We start from the raw sequence: 20,093 nt of genomic DNA, 5'->3' as shown, positions 1-20,093 counted from the left end.
GCCTGAATGCTCCACCAAAGACAAACAAAAATAAAAATCACCAACAGCTTTCGTGCACCAATAACATCACCAACAAAACAGCCTTTGAGAGCATTTCATTATCACTGGTTAGCAAGCAGGCATCCGTCATCATCTTCAATGTCCCCCCACCCTACACACGCACACACACAGACGCCACGTCGTCTTCAATGCGATGCAATCAAAAACATAATCAGACACACCACAAGCCCTTGATAAAGGCACCAACAAATACCAAGAACCAGCAACAAATTCTTTGGTCATTCTTCTTAGTTTATGATCCGATCAGCAAAATATAACAATAGCAGTGCATGTGAGACATGCTAAGATTCTCACAAAGCTACAAACATGGGATGTTCGATATAAGCTCCACCATTGGTCCACAGAGCCATCTGAGAGGGATAACCGGAAGCAGTTGGACGTCTAATTATCCTCAAAACGGTTTTGACAAGACCAACAAGGGGCCTGCAGGGTATGGAACTGCCAGACTATAAAACCATGCAAATTATGATTCTTTATACAAACGAACATCCTCTGTGCTCCTTCCAGCAAATTGCAAAATTCCTGTTTCACTTCCCCAATGACACATTTGAAAACAATCTTTTTGAGACTTCATTAAAACTGATGTTAAGGCAACTGGCCGATAATCATTTAAAACTGGGACGCCAGATACCTGTTGAGGTTTCTGGAGAAGCCGTGGGCCTATGAAACACCTGAAGGAAGGTGCCTGCCTGATAACTCCAGTTAAATGGTCTTAGAGGCTGTTCTGTTGGTGGGTTAGCTTGTTAAGTGCTTTGTGATTTGTTATTGATTTTGGCTTTGATAGTAAATAGGCTTGGTTGTTGATTGGCCGCTGTGTGAAATCCCCTACCTATAGCACTTGGATTTAATATCTCTCCTGTGTATATGAAAAAAAATAAAACAGTACCCATACTGGTACTACGAGTGAGGGGTTTCAATGCCCTGGAAATATAATGTGTAGACTGCAGTGACATGAAACAAACAAACAAACAAACAAAAAAACTTTGCAACACAAAGACAAATCCTGGTATTGTTGATTGGCTCTGGCTCTGTATAAGGGGCCGTGCACACGACGCCGGTTTTTGTGAAACCGGTGAGGTTTTGTTAACGGTTACGCCTTACACGACGCCGGCAGTTTAGGAGACTGAAATCGATAGCTTTTGAAACCGGCTTCCGAAGTGGGAACTTTTGAGACCGCCGGCTAGACAGTGCCGTGTAGACGGCCTGTAGGTGCGAAGCCGGCAACTTTATGACGACATAGACCCACCTCTCAACTCAGCCACAGCACTTGACCTGACATGCTGCTTGTCAAAACAAACCAAACCATTTATTTATCATATTAAAATGTCTTTCTTTCCCACTATGCACTACAGCACACTTAGCCGGTTACACCTCTGTGTGTACACGCAAGGTTTTTTCTTGCCGGAGTCGTTAAAGGTGTGAAAGCGGTAAGAGAAAATCCACCCGGCGGTTTCGTGTACACGGCCCCTAAGTATATTAACATAATGAGGGGGGTCTGGCTTGGCAAGATGGTACAAAGGCTCAATCCTGTTCAACCGGTTGAAGAACTGTCATGAAGTTGTATATTACGCAATCGTTGAGAGGTAGTTATGTGTGGCATCTGAGTATTTAAGAAGGAAAGCTACATGTGATTGTGCAGAGCTCTTCTCAGACGGCATCTCTTCCTCTTGGTCTGTGTGTACTCCACAACAGCACACATTATTTTTTAAAGGTAGGTGAGTCTCTTCCTCTGTCTCTGTCTGTCCGCCTGCCTGCCTGTACTGAAACAAAGTCAAGACATCTAATTGCTTATCAAACACCGTGGTATGATGCATGTGAATGATGAGTACCCGGCACCATTTTTCCCACTTCAAGCACTGGTTTCACCTTGTAGTGGCGCTCGACCGACCTTAATACAGCCCTCTGGAGCGCGTAGCTGAAAAGGTGCTTAGTCCAGTGCTTAAGCCAGTGGCAGAATGCTCGCAAGAGTTGTATAGCCTACATAAGAATCAGCTAGATTGGGTTTGCACCTCTCAAAACGTGTAACTCCCTCGCGCAAAAAATGATGGGAGAATTCCTGAAGTTTGAAAAGCGCTTAGTTACACGTTTTTTTTTTTTTTACTTACACAGCTTACGCACATGGGAGAATTCCTCCCATTGTGCACACACAGCACAATACCGTCAGGATATCCATGGTGGGAAATCCTCCCATCCCATTGCAAATGTATTTTGTGAATGTGAGAAAATATTTGTTTTGGCAACCACAGATTACTCTTTCTTTACTGCTCAATTTAGCAACAAAGATCATCATGCATCTTACAACAGCAACATTGTGAAAGAATGAGAATAGAGACTCACACCAACACACACACACAAACATAAATACTCACTCTCTCTCTCTCTCTCTCTCTCTCTCTCTCTCTCTCTCTCTCTAATTCTCTTTGGACTTTAATGTGGGGTTCTGTTTGGTGTTTCCATCACATCTGTATTTTCTCTAAGTAGGCTAATCTGTGTCCACTCATTTGCAGAATAGCCATGGCGAGCTACACAGTGACGACACACACAGGAACCCGCCTCTTTTCTGGCACCACAAGCTACGTTTACATCCAGCTGCGTGGTGCTGATGCTGAGAGCCAGGAGGAGAATCTACACAAGCGCTTTTTCTCTCATGACTTTTGCAATGGATCGGTAAGTGCATTTAAAGCAACAGAAAAACAGAAAATCCAGAGGCATGATTTTAAAGATGTCCCCATATAGTGTCACACTGTAGCTATCTGGATGCTAGCTGTTAGCCGCAACAACTAACTGGGTAGCACAGATTTTGTTTGTTCATTTTGAGAGAATGAAATAAATTAATTTTCTGAAATTATTTTTTTTTAATTGTGAATTTCAAGCAATATCAACCAATGTGAAGTTATTATGACCGCCGCGCAGCGAAGCGTATAGGTTTAGTCAGAATGTTTTTTTTTTTTTTTTTTTTTCTCGCATGCCCAAATTTCCGTCAATGATTCCCGGGACACTGAAAGACCGGGGTACACGAAACTTAGCTAGCTGGATAGCATGGAACCATCGTTTTTCGTTTTGATTTTTGTGGAAAAAATGTGCTGGACTGGGCGGCGGTCATATTTTGTACCGCTCTGCGGTACATCTAGTTTTGATTAGATTAATTCTGCCTATTCAAAAAATCCATGGTTTATTGTTTATCTGTATCTGTGTATGTGTTTTTGCAAGCAAACTCATAAATCAAACTTAATATATTTACTTCAAAACTCCATCTCCATATGTTTATACAGGAGCGGACATTTACATTGGAGTGTGAAGCGTCCCTAGGCGAACTCATCTATTTAAAGCTCCGCACCCAGGCATTTTTGGGCCTTGACAACCAATGGTTTTGTGATAAGATCACTGTGAAGACGCCTGAGGGGGATGCCATTTTGTTTCCTTGTTACCGCTGGCTTGGCAGTGGTGAGACTGTTGTGTTAAGACCTGCCAAAGGTAGGCACTCCTGTTTCAGGGCATGGCCTCAATTCACATATTACTGGTGCACCTGAAAGTTCAGTGGTGAAATCTTGGAAATGTTCTGTGTAAACACATTTTATATACTTTATTTGATTCCACTTTACTAGTCAAGTTACATTAGGAATCAAATCTTCGGAATAATCCAGTAGATTAAAGCAGTTCTATCTATCTATCATGAGTTTACAGATTCAGGGGTACACACACACACACACACACACACACACACACACACACAGAGACACACATTTTGTGTGTTACACACGTTGGTGTATTGTTTGGAAGAAAACAGACTTCTGTATAAAAACAAAAAGAAGGGGGGAAAAGCACAATAGTGAGTACTTACTCTTTCTGGCTCTAGTCTATGTCATTCACACACATGTAACACCTTCATTCAGTCAAAATTTGGACAAAGCAGTCAGTCAGTTAATATTGACCTGTATACTGAGATTACATTTCTATTTCAGCTTCGCTTGTGTTCCAGGACACCAACCCAGTTGCCCAAAAGACAAGGGAGAGTCAGTTAGAAGGACGACAGAAATTAATTAGGTATGTGGGCAACACACCAAAACTAACTGTGTGTGACAGCAAAGTGTCTAAGTTAAAATACCCTTTGCATTTCTCCTGTATATTCTTTTTACAGGTGGAGTGTGTATGCTGAAAGCCTGCCCCGGATTAGCAATTATGAATCTGCCCTTCTTCTGCCAGAGGAACTCCAATTCTCTTTCTCGAAGGAAACAGAGTTATCTTATACGGCAGGAAAGCAGTAAGTGTCTAAGTGTTTTTTTTTACCTTTTCTATATTTTTATATTTTTCTTACATTTTGATTGTGGATGGGTGTGCTGCCTCCTTCAACATTAGTAATAATATATATTTTATAACTACAAAGACGCTCACAATTGTCAATTGTAATTATGGATCATTATTGTTTGTGTGTGTGTGTGTTTGTGTGTATGTATAGGTTAATTTATCTGAAGCTCAATGGATTAGCTGACAACAGAGAATCCTGGGAAAGCATCGACCAGCTGCATATGGTCCTTTGTGACATCACAAACAAAACCATTGGTACTCGTCGTTATTCAGAATTGCATAATGAGAACATAGCACTGGCTGTAGGCCTACCTGTTTCAAATGTTCTGACATGGAATGCATTGCAGAATACGTTGAGGACCACTGGGACGAGGACGAGTTCTTTGGCTACCAGTTCCTGAATGGCCTAAACCCCATGCTGATCCAGCGCTGCTCAAAGCTACCCGAGAATTTCCTCGTCACAGAGGAGATGGTCAAAGGCCTTCTAGGAGAAACCACCTTGGAGGCGGAGATAGCGGTAGGCAACGCATTGGTCAACAGTCTTGCTTAGGAAAGAATCAGTAGATTTGAGCACAGTATAGCCTTGTGCAAATTAACTGAGAATACTATCTAATTACATTTAATTTGCTGAAAAGCCCATTGATAGGAAACATTTCTCTTTCTTTAAAATGTACAGGCCATGAATAAAAAGAACATTGGTCCAATATTCATTAAAGTTGGTGGAAAGGTAGCATGGCCCAATAAAGACCCCATTATACTTTGGACTGGACTGATTGAAGTGTAGCTTCAGTCATGAATTGAAGATCAACACAAATATGTTTTTTTTTCATCTGTGTGAAGTTAGTTCATGTTATGTCTGATGCTAAACTCTTTTCTGTCTATGTATTGTTTGCCCTCCACTTCACCTAAACCACTCAGAAAGGGAACATCTTCCTGTGTGACTACAAGATCTTGGATGGGCTTGTGGGAAATGTAGTTGCTGGCAGGCAGCAGTACCTCACCGCTCCCCTGGTCCTGCTCTACTGCAACCCTCAGGGTCTGATGCTGCCCATAGCCATACAGGTAAACACATTACACTTTTGAAATGTAGCAAAATAAAAAGAAAATGTATCATTTCAAAATGTTGTGATGTTTTTCTAGTGACCAAAATGGAGGAATGCATACATGCACTAGAAATAGAAGTGGACACTGATATAAATTGTTATTCATTTTAATTCATGTTACAGTCAAAGCCTGTCTTGATTTGGTTTCCATTGAGCTCAATTGTTTAGGAGAAACTGAGCTCAGTTATATTTAGGCAAGACCAACAAAACATCTTATTTTTCAATTGATCTTTTCCTCTGGAACACACTTATGCTAGGGGGCCTGTCTCACACTTCAGGAGCCTAAATAACTAAACATGCCACAGTGATTATCATACACATCTGGCTTCATGACCTGAGGGGTATTTCACAAAGGCAGAAATCCAAGATAAGTGATAAAGCAAGGCTTGACATATACGTTGTCTAGTCATCCTATAGCTCAACTAATTTCATTAACACCAATCCAGGATGAGTAGGAGCGACTATGTTAAGCCAGGTGCCAAATAATTCAGATGCTAATTCAAGCGTCATTCAGACAAAGTGAACAACCGCTTTTGATATAGACTAACAAGTAAAGTTCTCCTTTTTTGAATGGGGAAACATGGCTTCATATTGTCATATTAAGGCATAATATTATCATATTAATTCATATTGTCTTAATAACCGAGTTTGTTGAAAAAATTGCCCTGCATTTGCAATCATCTACTACAGTAGGCTATATATCAAACGTATATCAACAAAAGAAGCAAACAATGAGTATGTTAATAATTATAAGGCTATCACAATTAAAGTAACTAGATGTACCGCAGAGCGGTACAAAATATGACCGCCGCCCAGTCCAGCACATTTTTTCCACAAAAATAAATCACGCTGAAAGGCCTATATGATTCTAACTGTCTCACTAAATTGCATTATCCACACTCAATTCTCACTGGTATCTGCTAGACAACAAGTACCAAAACATGATTAGTTCATAGATTTCACATGTAAAATTCATTTTACACAACCCCACCTCCATCTTGCCTGTTCATAATTCTGAGAAATTCTTGAATTTTGTGCATGTGTGCATGTACATGTTTATGTTATGTGTGTGTGTGTGTGTGTGTGTGTGTGTGTGTGTGTGTGTGTGTGTGTGTGTGTGTGTGTGTGTGTGTGTGTGTGTGCTTGTGTGTGTGCCTGCGTATGTGCCTGTGCATGCAAGCGTACATATGTCTACTTTGTGAGTATGTGTCATACGTATGATTACTGTGAATGTATGTTTGTGTGTGTGTATCTGTTTGTGCACATGTGTGCACATGAAATGGGTTAACATGACCCCTGGAGGCAAACATACGGAAAAAAATGGTCATCCTATTCCCTACAGTTCTCAAGATATTCACAGAGAACTGTGTCTGCCCTACCCTCATTTCGGGGGGTCCAGTCCAGCGGGGGGGCTACAGATCAAAACGAAAAACGATGATTCCATGCTATCTATATGGGGTTACATGCCCACCAAGTTTCGTGTACCCCGGCCTTTCAGTGTCCCGGGAATCCTTGACGGAAATTTGGGCATGCGAAAAAGAAAAAAAAAAAAATCTGACTAAACCTTCGCTGCGCGGCGGTTATAATAACCATACAGTATGGTAGTAGGTAGACAGTCTCTTTTGTTTTGCAAGCAAATACATTTAACAAATAGTATATAAATGGAATAAAGCTCCTTAAAAATTCACACAGAGGTCTGATTTGAATGACAGCTAGCCAAACCAATAAGACAACATAATTACCATTAGAATTAACTTGCTGAACAGCTTGGCTGTTAGCCTAGTCGGGAGCAGGCTAGGTGCAGAGAATAAATCCCCATGGTAACTTATGTGCCACCTCTTGTCTTTTGTGAAACCAAGTCAATGCTAAATTCATCCAGGATAGTCAAAAATCCCAGCTTAATCCCTTTTCTAGGTTTTGTGAAATACCCCTGTTAGTTTAGAGTTTAAAACAGTTTTTTGCACTGTGTATAAATGTCTCCCTGTTCTAGTTTCATGGATTTGTCATTTCTCCACAGTTAGGGCAAAACGCTGGACCCCATCAAAACCCCATCTTCCTGCCCACCGACCCCAAGCATGACTGGCTGCTGGCTAAGATCTTTGTGCGGGCCGCAGAGTTCAGCATGCAAGCGCTCGACTCTCACCTGCTGAGAACTCACATGCTGTCTGAGGTGTTTGCCATGGCAACGTTGCGGAACCTCCCATCCCCGCACCCTCTTTTCAAGGTATTGAATCTGCGGGTGTAATCTCACATGCATTAGCTGGTGTGAGGCCTATTACCAAACAATTCAGTGTTCCAGGAAGAACAAAAAATATCCAAGAATGATTAGAAAAATAGAGCATCACATGGGCTGATCATTTGAATTTGGAGATACAAGGATACAAGGATACAAGGAAGTTTATTGTCACATGCATATAGTTACTGGAAGTAAGAAATGCAGTGAAATTAAGTATGGTGTCAGCCTATTTGTGCATTTATGGGGGGGTAAAAAGTGCAGTAGAAGAGGGGTTTAGTAGATTAAGTGGCAAGGGCTGCATAAGAAAGGTGGGGGAGGATTGCGATTGGGGGGGGGGCACCAACAAGGAGCACCCAAGAGCAACAGGGGCAAGGAAAAACTCCCTTACCAAGGAAGAAACCTTGGGCATATCCACGGCTCAAGGGGCTAACCCAACTGCCAAGGGTCTTGGTGTGTGTGTTGGGGGGATGACAAGGGAGATGGGATAGTGTGCTGTGTATGTGGGGAGAGGGCAGTGTGCAATATGTGTGTTGGAGAAGCTTCCTCATGAGACAATGTGCTGTGTATTGGGGGGCGGGGGCAGTGTGCTGTAAGTATGTTGGGGATGTGTGTTGGAGAAGCTTCTGAAGATGCTGTCTATACTGTCTGAATCTATCTATCTAATTAGTTCCAAGTATATTATTATTTTAATTTGTCTTTAGGAACTGTCCGTATACCACATGCTGAACTTTCTCTTTACTGTTTTTACTGTTTTCCTTGTAGCTCCTCATTCCCCACACCCGCTACACACTCCACATCAACATCCTGGCAAGAAGTGGCTTGATTTCCGACGATGGATCCATTACCTTGGTACTCATACAGCTTTACATAATGAAACCGTAAAAAATGGATGTTGATATGATTCCTACTGTCAGGTAATGAGTAAGGAGTTACTAGGTTTCCATCCGACAGCAGCAATATTATAGAGATATACTATACAAGTATATTTGTATACAAGGACCATTTTAATTTGATTATGATTTCAGATAAACTGTGGTATTTTATACTTTATCCTTATGAATTCATTATGTATAATCCTAGTATGCCGGCATTGGTGGAGAGTCATTGCCTGAGTTGCTGAAGCGTGGAACCTCCTCCCTGACCTACAGCTCCCTCTGTCTGCCTGAGAACATCTCTGAGAGAGGCCTGGAGGACGTCCCCAACTACTACTACAGAGATGATGGCACACAACTGTGGAACATCATCAACAAGTATGCTTACCGTTTGAGTCAGAGTAGGGTTGCCAATTGTACCCCCCCCCCCCTCTTTATTTGTGTGTGTGTGTGTGTGCGTGTTTAAAAAAGAGTCAAACTATTTAAATATGATTTCACTGTTCACTTTCACAATGACTTCATGTATACAGACAACTATATAAGACACTGAATCATGTGGTCATTTGCAGGTATGTAAAAGGAGTCTTGCAACATTACTACACATCTGATGAGCATGTGCAGAAGGACACAGAACTGCAGAGCTGGATCAGAGAGATCTTCACCAATGGATTCCTGGAAAGGAGCAGCACAGGTGTGTGCAGTAATACTGTCTTTTAGGAATAAAAAAAAGAATTACCAATAAAAAAGACCAAACTCTAAAATATATTTTCAAATATATTTTAGTAAATGTCACCCAACACTTTCATGGGAAAATTTGGGGAATTTTTATGGTATTTCATGAGGAATTTAGAATGTCAGAACACACACGGATCAATGGCCGCCAATTCCTTGTGCTGTCATGACTGCATGGTGTTCAGTTCATTTTGTCGTCATCTGATGTTTCACAGATGTGAATGCACTTTTATGCTGATGCAGTTGTTTTGTGTTTTGTGCAGATTTTTTATTTACATGTCGATGTCTTATTCCTCCACAGGCGTGCCTGAGTCTTTTCAGACAGTGAGCGATCTCATCAAGTTTGTTACCATGGTGATCTTCACTGCATCCGCTCAACATGCTGCTGTCAACAATGGACAGGTAAACTTTTAAAAAAGGGTCTGTGTATCTATTTGGTTCAGATTCTAAAATGATCGCCCCTTTTAAAGTGAACTGAGATTTAGTAGACACTTTTATCCAAAAGCGCCATGGGCTCTCATCAGTGTGTTCAGAATCAAACCCAGGCCGACCCTTTTCAGTTTAACACTAGCAGTTGGATGCCCAGAATCAAACCCAGGCCGACCCTTTTCAGTTAAACACTAGCAGTTGGATGCCTAGTTAATCTATTGCATTCAGAAAGCCCCCATTGACTTGAGATAGAGCAGACCATTGCCTTGTTGTCTTTTATTGTCAGGGCCAGTTGGCCAGGATAGCAGATTGGACCCAAACGCAGATTCAGTGGAACCAAAGTGGTATTAAACTAGATTTTAACGTGTCTTCTTTCACACATAAACTTTACAGAAAACTTAACGAGAATACAAACTCTTAGACTGACAATAGACAAGAACATGGCACGAACCTGACAAGAGACGAAATAATCCAGCAAAGCACACAAGACTTAACAAGACTAACAAGGCACAGGTGGAAAGCAATGAAGGCAATAATTAGGGATGCATGCAGGCATTGTCAAGAGTGTGCAGATTAGCTTTGGCATGTTAGCATACGCCATTTTCAAGTATGGCGCCGCATGGAACATTTGGAACCAGCTCCGTGCACAAAAGTCTGTGTTGAGCACTTGCTCTCATGCCCGTACATGTTGGTGGGTGGGTACCTATCCGGCGGCTACAGCAGAGACTTTCTAATGAGAAGACACAGCACTCAAAAAATCCTCCATAGAAATGCATGGGGTTAGTTTGTAACACAGTTGTCTACACATATCACACCCTTTCTGCGGCAAAACGTTGACATGTGAATACATTGAGCCAATCACGTGCTGTGTTATGAATACATTGAGCCAATAATGTGGTGTGTTGTGAAGACATCGTGCCAATCATATGTTGTGATCTTGCCGCTGGAGCGAGATTAGTGTCGTGAAGCCTTGCGCAAGTGCATTTCTGCCGAAATAGATGCCCAATAAGTGCCCAAAAAGTGTTGCAATATGGCCGCCGAGAGGAGGGACTTGCCTAAAAAGACTTTGGCTTCAGCCAAACGGGTGACTCCACTCGGACTCCAAGCGTTCCCAAGCAACTTTTTCTTCTTCTTGTTAGGTGGCAAGCAAGGTATGTGCATTATCGCCACCCTGTGAACTAGAGGACGATTCTCTTTTCACAGAACATCCAATAAAAATCAACGTTGGTCCATGCGTCATTTCCAGCTTTGGAACTTGCCGCATCGTCAGAGCCGACTGGCGCTGGATCCTAGCCCCATTGTTCAATATGGTGTTGACTATGAAATGGCTGGATTTACTAGCCTAGCCTCCGCCATTCATTTGTATGGAGGGCGGGACTTAATCCTTAAATACCTCCACATTGTATAATAACTATTCATCCATGTCTCCAGAACTATCAAACATTATCTCATTATCAGGGTCAATAAGTAGGAAGAGTCTATGTACATTTTTAGGCTTTGGTATAAGCTCATATTCTCTGCAATTTGCGTGTCTGTTTATTCTAGCCTAAGAGGTGCTGCGCCGTATCATCAGTAATTGATATCTCTTAAAAGTGATGTGTGAGTGAGCAGGACATCTCAACCATAGATATTAGAAAGCTAGATAGCGCATTGGGCTCGAGTTCTATTAGGTGGCATACGTAAACGCGGCCGCCATATTGCGGGGGCAACACGTTCACTGTCTATGGACAACACTTGCCAGCAATCAGAGACACCTGTTTGATTTCCTGTTAGAGTTAGAGAAGGAAGGAAGGAAGGGAGGATAGACAAAAAGACAGATGAGAACCTCATAGAAGCCTACAGGACACAGGAAGTGACAAGGAGCAGGAGACATGACAAAATCCAAAGACATCAATACAGGGCAGGAACATAATACAGTACACATGATACACAAGAAACATGAACGTGGATCTAGAGATCCAGGGCAGGATTGTGACATTTATGAATCAACATTATGCGAAGATGCTCTACACATAAGCTCAGAGGCCACAATGGAAATTCTGAAACGGATTGTTCCGGTCCTTGATTATGATTGGCTGAATCGCGTTTGATGCCGTTGTAAAATCCAGCACCAACATACACCATGACCGAATTTTGTTCTATTCTTTCACACAAACTCGCGTCACAGACCTACGTCACCGTCCATTTGGAGGTGCAAACAATTTTTGGTTATTTAGCCATCAGTTAACTTTAGGAGTGATTAACGTCAAATAATGTAGACTGGAGTAACTCAACATTTGACATGTTTAGTGTTCTAAAGACGTCAAATAGCCCGTTATCGTTACCAAATTGATAGCCAAGGAGCCAAAAGTGAACACGCATGTATGGCTATAAAAACTGTGCCTTCATTTTCATTAGATAGATAGATAGATACTTTTTTGATCCCCAAGGGGAAATTCAAGAACAGCTTTATTAGAATATAATATATTAATTAGAACAGCTAAGGGGGGTTTTAGGCACTCTGCTTGCGTGTCGTGACTAACAACGCTACTACAGTAAGCTTTTCTAAAGTCAGTGTAACCTACGGCCTCTAGGGGCTTACTGCTGAAATGGAAAACCTCCCTTTATGCTTCCTGACCACTCTCCAAACCAAGCAATGTTATTTTATGAATCAACATTTTGCAAAGATGATCAACACCTTAGTCCATAACACATGAGCTCAGAGACCCCAATGGGCAAAGGAAAACCTCCCTACCATAAACACAGGCCATACACACTGTCCATGTTATAACTTAGGATAGTGGTGCACTGGACTTCCTTGTTTTAAATATCTGACCCAAATGTGACATGTACGCCTCATTTGGACTTAGGCGGACAGGTAATTTAACAACGTCCACATTCCATTTTTCTTTTTTTAACTCGTGTCTAAACGCTCTTGCGTCCAATTGGCCCATGCAGTTTGACTTTGGCGGCTGGATGCCCAACTACCCCACTGCCCTCAGAAAGCCCCCTCCCAAGGAGAAAGGCCAGACCACAATGGACACCATTCTGGAGACTTTACCTGATATAGGTACGACAGTGAATGCCATGGCTGGCCAGAGCCTGCTGAGCCAAACATTTTCAGATCAGGTGAGTTTTTGTTCATAATCAAACTGCATGTTTTCACTGAAACTGCAAATTCAATTTAACAAAAGTGAAAAAAATCCATCTTTTTAAAATTCTGAATATCTTTCTTGTGTGTTCCATTTTATTATACTGCTTGACTGTGTTTTCCATTGTCTTATTGTTACATGATAACAAAAACAAACTATGTTAATTATGTTCCAAGAAAATCTTCAAAAAAAATTCATGTCAGACATTTTGCAAACTGTTGCCTTAGTGCCATATAGTGTTGCTGCTGGGACTGATATAATATTAACTATTGCCTACATTTTTATGTCTGTTGCTTTTTATGTCATACATGTCATTATCAACTTTTTTATTAGTAACTTTTTTTTTGTTTTACACCACACTCTAAACATTCCAGCACATATTGGGAAGTTTCCCAGAAGATCTGTTTGATGAAGAAGTCCCTTGCAAGATCATTGCAGATTTTCAGAAGGATCTGAGAGAGCTCTCTGATCTTATTGAGGAGCGGAACAAGAAGCAGGAGTTTCCGTACACCTCTCTGAGCCCCCGAAATGTGGAAAATAGTGTTGCCATTTAAAAAGATGTATTTTTTATAACTGTAATAGCCTTATCAATACATAGTAAGTGAATACCAAATCATAAGTAAATATAACTGAAAGTGAGGTCATGGATAAAGCCGTTCAATACCTTTCAAAATGAAAAGCTTGTATGCATAATATGCCTTATCATATAATGTGGTTACACATGAATATTGTGAAGAATTTTGGGAAGATGTCCTAGAGTGACTATGATTTGTCTTTGTGCTGCTTGTGTTGATACAAGTCACTGCGTAAGGATTGTGTAAAGTGATGCAAGTGGTGTGTGTGTAATGTACACCGTTGAAGTTGGTCAAGTAAAGGCGTGTGTGTGTGTGCTAACCTGAGAGTGGACATTCTTTATTATCCATGAGAAGGATTACTAATATGTGTGGAGAGATTATACTGAGATTCCGATGTATACTGTAAACTGTAAACAAGATGTACCGCAGAGCGGTACAAAATATGACCGCCGCCCAGTCCAGCACATTTTTTCCACAAAAAGAAATCACGCTGAAAGGCCTATATGATTCTAACTGTCTCACTAAATTGCATTATCCACACTCAATTCTCACTGGTATCTGCTAGACAACAAGTACCAAAACATGATTAGTTCATAGATTTCACATGTAAAATTAATTTTATACAACCCCACCTCCATCTTGCCTGTTCATAATTCTGAGAAATTCTTGATTATTTGTGTTATGTTTATGTTATGTGTGTGGGTGTGTGTTTGTGTGAGTGTGTGTGTGTGTGTGTGGGTGTGTGTGTGTGTGTGTGTGCTTGCTTATGTGTGTGCCTGCGTATGTGCCTGTGCATGCAAGCGTACATATGTCTACTGTGTGAGTATGTGTCATATGATTACTGTGAATGTATGTGTGTGTGTGTGTGTATCTGTTTGTGCACATGTGTGCACATGAAATGGGTTAACATGACCCCTGGAGGCAAACATACGGAAAAAAATGGTCATCCTAGGCCCTACAGTTCTCAAGATATTCACAGAGAACTGTGTCTGCCCTACCCTCCTTTCGGGGGGTCCAGTCCAACGGGGGGGCTACAGATCAAAACGAAAAATGACGGTTCCATGCTATCCATGTGGGGTTACATGCCCACCAAGTTTTGTGTACCCCGGTCTTTCAGTGTCCCGGGAATCCTTGTTGGTGTACGTCACTAAATGTACACATACATTATTTTATTGTAAGGCCCCCCATGAACGAAAGTACACAAAACTTGGCATGCATTCGGAGGGTGTCATAATGATCCTACACTTTTAATTTCGTGCAGTTTTGACCTTGTCAGCCAGAGATATTGTGATGAAAACACCTAATTTTTTGCTTTTTAATTTTTAACTAGGTGGCGCTATACATGAAATAAGTGGAAATGGTATGGGTTGACATGCCCCCTTAAGACCAACATACATAAAAAAGGTGGACCTCATAGGCCCTACGGTTATCGAGATATTCACAGAAAACTGTCTCCGGCCACCTACAGGCCAGTTGGTGTATAGTAACATAAATGAATTTATTGTGTGGCCCCCCATGAACGGAATTCCACGAAACTTGGCGTGCATACAGAGGGTGTCATAATGATCCTACACTTCCAATTTTGTACAGTTTTGACTTTGTTAGGTCACAGATACCTTCAATTACAACACCTCATTTTTACTTTTTTGTGTTTAACTAGGTGGCGCTATACATGAAATGAGTGGTTATGGAATGGGTTGACATGACATGGCCCCTTGAGATCAACATACCAAAAAATGGTCCTCCTAAACCCTACGGTTTTCGAGATATTCACAGAAAACTGTGTCTGCCCTACCCTCCTTTCGGGGGGTCCAGTCCAGCGGGGGGGCTACAGATCAAAACGAAAAACGATGGTTCCATGCTATCCATGTGGGGTTACATGCCCACCAAGTTTCGTGTACCCCGGTCTTTCAGTGTCCCGGGAATCATTGACAGAAATTTGGGCATGCGAAAAATAAATTAAAAAAAAAAAAAAAAAAAAAATCTGACTAAACCTATATGACCGCCGCTTCGCTGCGCGGCGGTCATAATAAATTAACACTCCCCTCAATGTCAACACTATTTCTTTGCATTGATGTGTGACTTTAGAGTTGACAAACTCTGGTAAAATGCAAATTCCTTGCTGCAGACATTGCAGAGGACTTTATTTTAATCAACACTTTATTTTTATCAACACCATCAGACCGTTTTTTAAAAGCAAATGTTCCAATCTATGATCTAGGGCAGCACATTTTCTTCTCTCTCCTTCATTTTACAGGGTAATGGTTACTGACTAGAATGGCTCGGGGTCAAAGGTCATACGGAATCGATTAATCTGCGCTATTTTTTTTAATCAGTTATTTTTTCTCAAATTAATTAATCAAAATTAATCAGTTATTTTGACAGCTCTAGTATAAACGTCACACTGTTCTAGTTTCATGGATTTGTCATTTCTCCACAGTTAGGGCAAATGGCTGGACCCCATCAAACCCCCATCTTCCTGCCCACTGACCCCAAGCATGACTGGCTGCTGGCTAAGATCTTTGTGCGGGCAGCAGAGTTCAGCATGCAAGAGCTCGACTCTCACCTGCTGAGAACTCACTTTCTGTCTGAGGTGTTTGCCATGGCAACATTGCGGAACCTCCCATCCCCGCACCCTCTTTTCAAGGTATTGAATCTGCGGGTGTAATCTCACATGCATTAGCTGGTGTGAGGCCTATTACCAAACAATTCAGTGTTCCAGGAAGAACAAAAAATATCCAAGAATGATTAGAAAAATAGAGCATCACATGGGCTGATCATTTGAATTTGGAGATGCTGTCTATACTGTCTGAATCTATCTATCTAATTAGTTCCAAGTATATTATTATTTTAATTTGTCTTTAGGAACTGTCCGTATACCACATGCTGAACTTTCTCTTTACTGTTTTTACTGTTTTTCTTGTAGCTCCTCATTCCCCACACCCGCTACACACTTCACATCAACATCCTGGCAAGAAGTCGCTTGATTTCCGACGATGGATCCATTACCTTGGTACTCATTAGGGATGTCCGATATTGGCTTTTTTGCCGATATCTGATATGCCGATATTGTCCAACTCTCAAATTTCGATTCCGATATCAGCCGATACCGATGTCGATATGTGGGTTATTTTTCCTCAAAACTAATTTAGGTAACATCACATATCTCCTGTTGTGGAATTAACACAACATGCTTAATGTTATTGTGATGCCCCACTGGATGCATTCTTGAATGCAACAAGGCTTTCCAAATGTTAACATTGTCTGTGCAAAATAAGAAAAATACTTCAACTTAATTTAGGGAAAAAGTGCCACGTTTATTTTTTATTTTTTAATTGTCTCAAACAACAGTTTGGATTACACTCTCCCTGAGATAATCTTGACAATGCCCACAACAAATAGGGCAAATTTGACTTCTTCACAAATGATAAAACATTGTACCTGAACAACTATGTGCAACATAGCAGAATGTAAAGCCAACTAAAATAACAGGCATAGTGTATGACAGCCTACAGCTTTACATAATGAAACCGTAACAAATGGATGTTGATATGATCCCTACTGTCAGGTAATGAGTAAGAAGTTACTAGGTTTCCATCCGACAGCAGCAATATTATAGAGATATACTATACAAGTATATTTGTATACAAGGACCATTTTAATTTGATTATGATTTCAGATAAACTGTGGTATTTTATACTTTATCCTTATGAATTCATTATGTATAATCCTAGTATGCCGGCATTGGTGGAGAGTCATTGCCTGAGTTGCTGAAGCGTGGAACCTCCTCCCTGACCTACAGCTCCCTCTGTCTGCCTGAGAACATCTCTGAGAGAGGCCTGGAGGACATCCCCAACTACTACTACAGAGATGATGGCACACAACTGTGGAACATCATCAACAAGTATGCTTACCATTTGAGTCAGAGTAGGGTTGCCAATTGTACCCCCCCCCCCCCCCTTTATTTGTGTGTGTGTGTGTGTGCGTGTTTAAAAAAGAGTCAAACTATTTAAATATGATTTCACTGTTCACTTTCACAATGACTTCATGTATACAGACAACTATATAAGACACTGAATCATGTGGTCATTTGCAGGTATGTAACAGGAGTCTTGCAACATTACTACACATCTGATGAGCATGTGCAGAAGGACACAGAACTGCAGAGCTGGATCAGAGAGATCTTCACCAATGGATTCCTAGGAAGGAGCAACACAGGTGTGTGCAGTAATACTGTCTTTTAGGAATAAAAAAAAATGGAATTACAAATAAAAAAGACCTAACTCTAAAATCTATTTTAAGACACTTTAATAAATGTCACCCAACAGTTCCCTGGGAACAACAGGATTTCATGAGGAATTTAGAATGTCAGAACACACACGGATCAATGGCCGCCAATTCCTTGTGCTGTCATGACTGCATGGAGTTCAGTTCATTTTGTCGTCATCTGATGTTTCACAGATGTGAATGCACTTTTATGCTGATGGAGTTGTTTTGTGTTTTGTGCAGATTTTTTATTTACATGTCGATGTCTTATTCCTCCACAGGCGTACCTGAGTCTTTTCAGACAGTGAGCGATCTCATCAAGTTTGTTACCATGGTGATCTTCACTGCATCCGCTCAACATGCTGCTGTCAACAACGGACAGGTAAACTTTTATAAAGGGTCTGTGTATCTATTTGGTTCAGAATCTAAAATGATCGCCCCTTTTAAAGTGAACTGAGATTTAGCAGACGCTTTTATCCAAAAGCGCCATGGGCTCTCATCAGTGTGTTCAGAATCAAACCCAGGCCGACTCTTTTCAGTTTAACACTAGCAGTTGGATGCCCAGAATCAAACCCAGGCCGACCCTTTTCAGTTAAACACTAGCAGTTGGATGCTTAGTTAATCTATTGCATTCAGAAAGCCCCCATTGACTTGAGATAGAGCAGACCATTGCCTTGTTGTCTTTTATGAATCAACATTATCTGAAGTTGCTCTACACATAACATAAGCTCATAGTTCCGGTCCTTCATTATGATTGGCTGAATCGCATTTGATGCCGTTGTAAAATCCAGCACCAACATACTAGAGGGAGAGCAGATAGCTAACAAACGTTCAGAAAAAGTCCTGTTGGCAAATTTGAGGAAAAGTCGGTAAAGGGGCTATTTCACACAATTTGAGGGTGCTGAATTCAAATATTTTGTTCACCAAGCTCAATTTTGAGTTTTAAGCTTGCTAATTAGCATAATTAGCATAATTCACATACTTTTTGGTTTTGCCATCAGATATCATAGGAATTGCCAAAAATAAGGCATTAATATACTCTTTATGTATCAGATATGTTGTAGGACAGGACAGGAATTACCCCAATGACCCTCAAGTAGCAAATGAAAATAAGATAAAATTAAAATATAAATTGAAAATATAGCCGCAAGCGGCAATGGCGGGCCCGAGCACCTGCGGGCCGCAAACCCGTGACATGTCGGAATCCAACAAAGCACCGACGTGGTGCGTTTGTGAAATGTACATATTTGATGCGTGTGCTATTTGTTTTCGTATTTTATTTTCTGCCACATTTACTCGCTTGGCCAGGTGGGGGCGTAATGCAAGGCAGGCCCATTGGGTGTCATCATAATCATAATATATATTAACCTGAGAAATTTCAGACCATTCATTTTAAGCAAAGAACATTTCTGATACACTTTTTGGTTGGCCAGATGGTGGCGCTATGTTAGGCATGAAAATTACACATGTGAATATCATCACAATAATGATATCCAAAATGTTTGTAAACTTTCAGATCAATCACTTAAGGCATTGTCCATTTCTGGCACATTTCCTGCTTGACCAGGTGGTGGCGCTATGCCAGGCAGGCCCATTGGGTGTCTGGATATCATCATAATCATAATATCTAACTCTTACTGTTTCTCTGTACAAGCCAATAAGGTAAAATTGTGTACCTGACAAGTTTCGGCTACCTTGCCTCTGTAGCCTTCATCAGAGGTGTCACGTGATGTTGGTGTGACGTCGTCTGAGCTGTGTTATATGGAGTTTTCCATCCCACCTGATGTGGTGGGATGGCCTTGTCCCCTGGGGTGCTCCAGGGGTGGGGGGGTGGGGCGCCCTCTGCTGTCTGGTGGTTTTTCATACAGCCGGGGGCGGCCCTGCAAGACTGTGTCCCAGGTGTGGGATAGCTGGTAGGCTCCTTCATCCCGGTTCACAGTCTTTGGGGCCCGCTTCCTGATTTCAACCGCCTCTTTGATCCATCGATGGAATTTGTTGCTTTCCGTTCTGATGACCTTGGCTTCGTCCCAGTTCATAAGATGGTTTTCCCTCTTACAGTGGTCTGAAATGGCAGATTTCAGATTCTCCTGTGTTGCTTTCATTCTTGTTGCACGGGTGAGCGTTCCAGATGTTTCCTTTTCACATTCTTTCTGGTGTTCCTTTTTTCGTGTGCTGAATTGCCGGCCTGTCTCTCCTATATACGTTTTATTGCATGTTAGGCAAGGGATCTCGTATATCACATCACACTTTTTCTCAGGGGGAATCTGATCCTTAGGGTGTACTAGGATTTGGCGAAGCTTGATGTGTGGCTTCACTGGTGTGATGATGTGGTGTTTTCTCATCGCTCGCTGTACGCGTTCTGTGACCCCCCTGACGTATGGGAG

General features: G+C 41.4%; 2 protein-coding genes across 4 annotated transcripts; both read left to right on the top strand.

Annotated features, from left to right (window-relative positions):
- Window positions 1–1,676: 1,676 nt before the first annotated feature.
- Window positions 1,677–13,505, top strand: LOC143138275 (hydroperoxide isomerase ALOXE3-like). Of its 3 annotated transcripts, none has more exons than XM_076298916.1 (15): window positions 1,677–1,771; window positions 2,573–2,727; window positions 3,333–3,534; window positions 4,023–4,104; window positions 4,199–4,321; window positions 4,517–4,620; window positions 4,713–4,882; window positions 5,284–5,427; window positions 7,486–7,692; window positions 8,467–8,553; window positions 8,785–8,954; window positions 9,146–9,267; window positions 9,610–9,710; window positions 12,675–12,845; window positions 13,243–13,505. In XM_076298916.1, the coding sequence occupies exons 2-15, from the start codon at window positions 2,575–2,577 to the stop codon at window positions 13,420–13,422; spliced, it is 2,016 nt and encodes a 671-aa protein (XP_076155031.1). In that variant the 5' UTR covers window positions 1,677–1,771; window positions 2,573–2,574; the 3' UTR covers window positions 13,423–13,505. The 3 variants fall into 3 exon arrangements, with proteins under 3 accessions (XP_076155031.1, XP_076154921.1, XP_076154979.1); XM_076298806.1 differs by having other exon boundaries at window positions 2,568–2,727; XM_076298864.1 differs by having other exon boundaries at window positions 1,677–1,775; window positions 2,568–2,727.
- A 2,380-nt stretch (window positions 13,506–15,885) lies between these two features.
- On the top strand, window positions 15,886–18,166 carry LOC143118796 (polyunsaturated fatty acid lipoxygenase ALOX15B-like). Its single transcript, XM_076279909.1, has 5 exons — window positions 15,886–16,090; window positions 16,370–16,456; window positions 17,178–17,347; window positions 17,540–17,661; window positions 17,991–18,166. The coding sequence occupies exons 1-5, from the start codon at window positions 15,893–15,895 to the stop codon at window positions 18,164–18,166; spliced, it is 753 nt and encodes a 250-aa protein (XP_076136024.1). The 5' UTR covers window positions 15,886–15,892.
- The last annotated feature ends 1,927 nt before the right edge of the window (window positions 18,167–20,093 follow it).

The sequence above is a fragment of the Alosa pseudoharengus genome, unplaced genomic scaffold, assembly GCF_046254945.1.
Source record: "Alosa pseudoharengus isolate Yale_2024_CS ecotype anadromous, Long Island Sound unplaced genomic scaffold, YU_APseudo_1.1 YU_APseudo_1.1_scf_1, whole genome shotgun sequence".
NCBI lineage: Eukaryota > Metazoa > Chordata > Actinopteri > Clupeiformes > Clupeidae > Alosa > Alosa pseudoharengus.
The sequence above is the reverse complement of the archived record's forward strand: the minus strand, read 5'-3'. Positions and strand labels throughout refer to the sequence as shown.

Coding starts and splice junctions, on each gene's coding strand:
- LOC143138275 (XM_076298916.1), top strand. CDS start 2,575: ATGGCGAGCTACACAGTGACGACACACACAGGAACCCGCCTCTTTTCT. Junction 4,621..4,712: donor CATCACAAACAAAACCATTG/GTACTCGTCGTT, acceptor AATGCATTGCAG/AATACGTTGAGGACCACTGG. Junction 8,554..8,784: donor ACGATGGATCCATTACCTTG/GTACTCATACAG, acceptor GTATAATCCTAG/TATGCCGGCATTGGTGGAGA.
- LOC143118796 (XM_076279909.1), top strand. CDS start 15,893: ATGGCTGGACCCCATCAAACCCCCATCTTCCTGCCCACTGACCCCAAG. Junction 16,457..17,177: donor ACGATGGATCCATTACCTTG/GTACTCATTAGG, acceptor GTATAATCCTAG/TATGCCGGCATTGGTGGAGA. Junction 17,348..17,539: donor CTGTGGAACATCATCAACAA/GTATGCTTACCA, acceptor GGTCATTTGCAG/GTATGTAACAGGAGTCTTGC.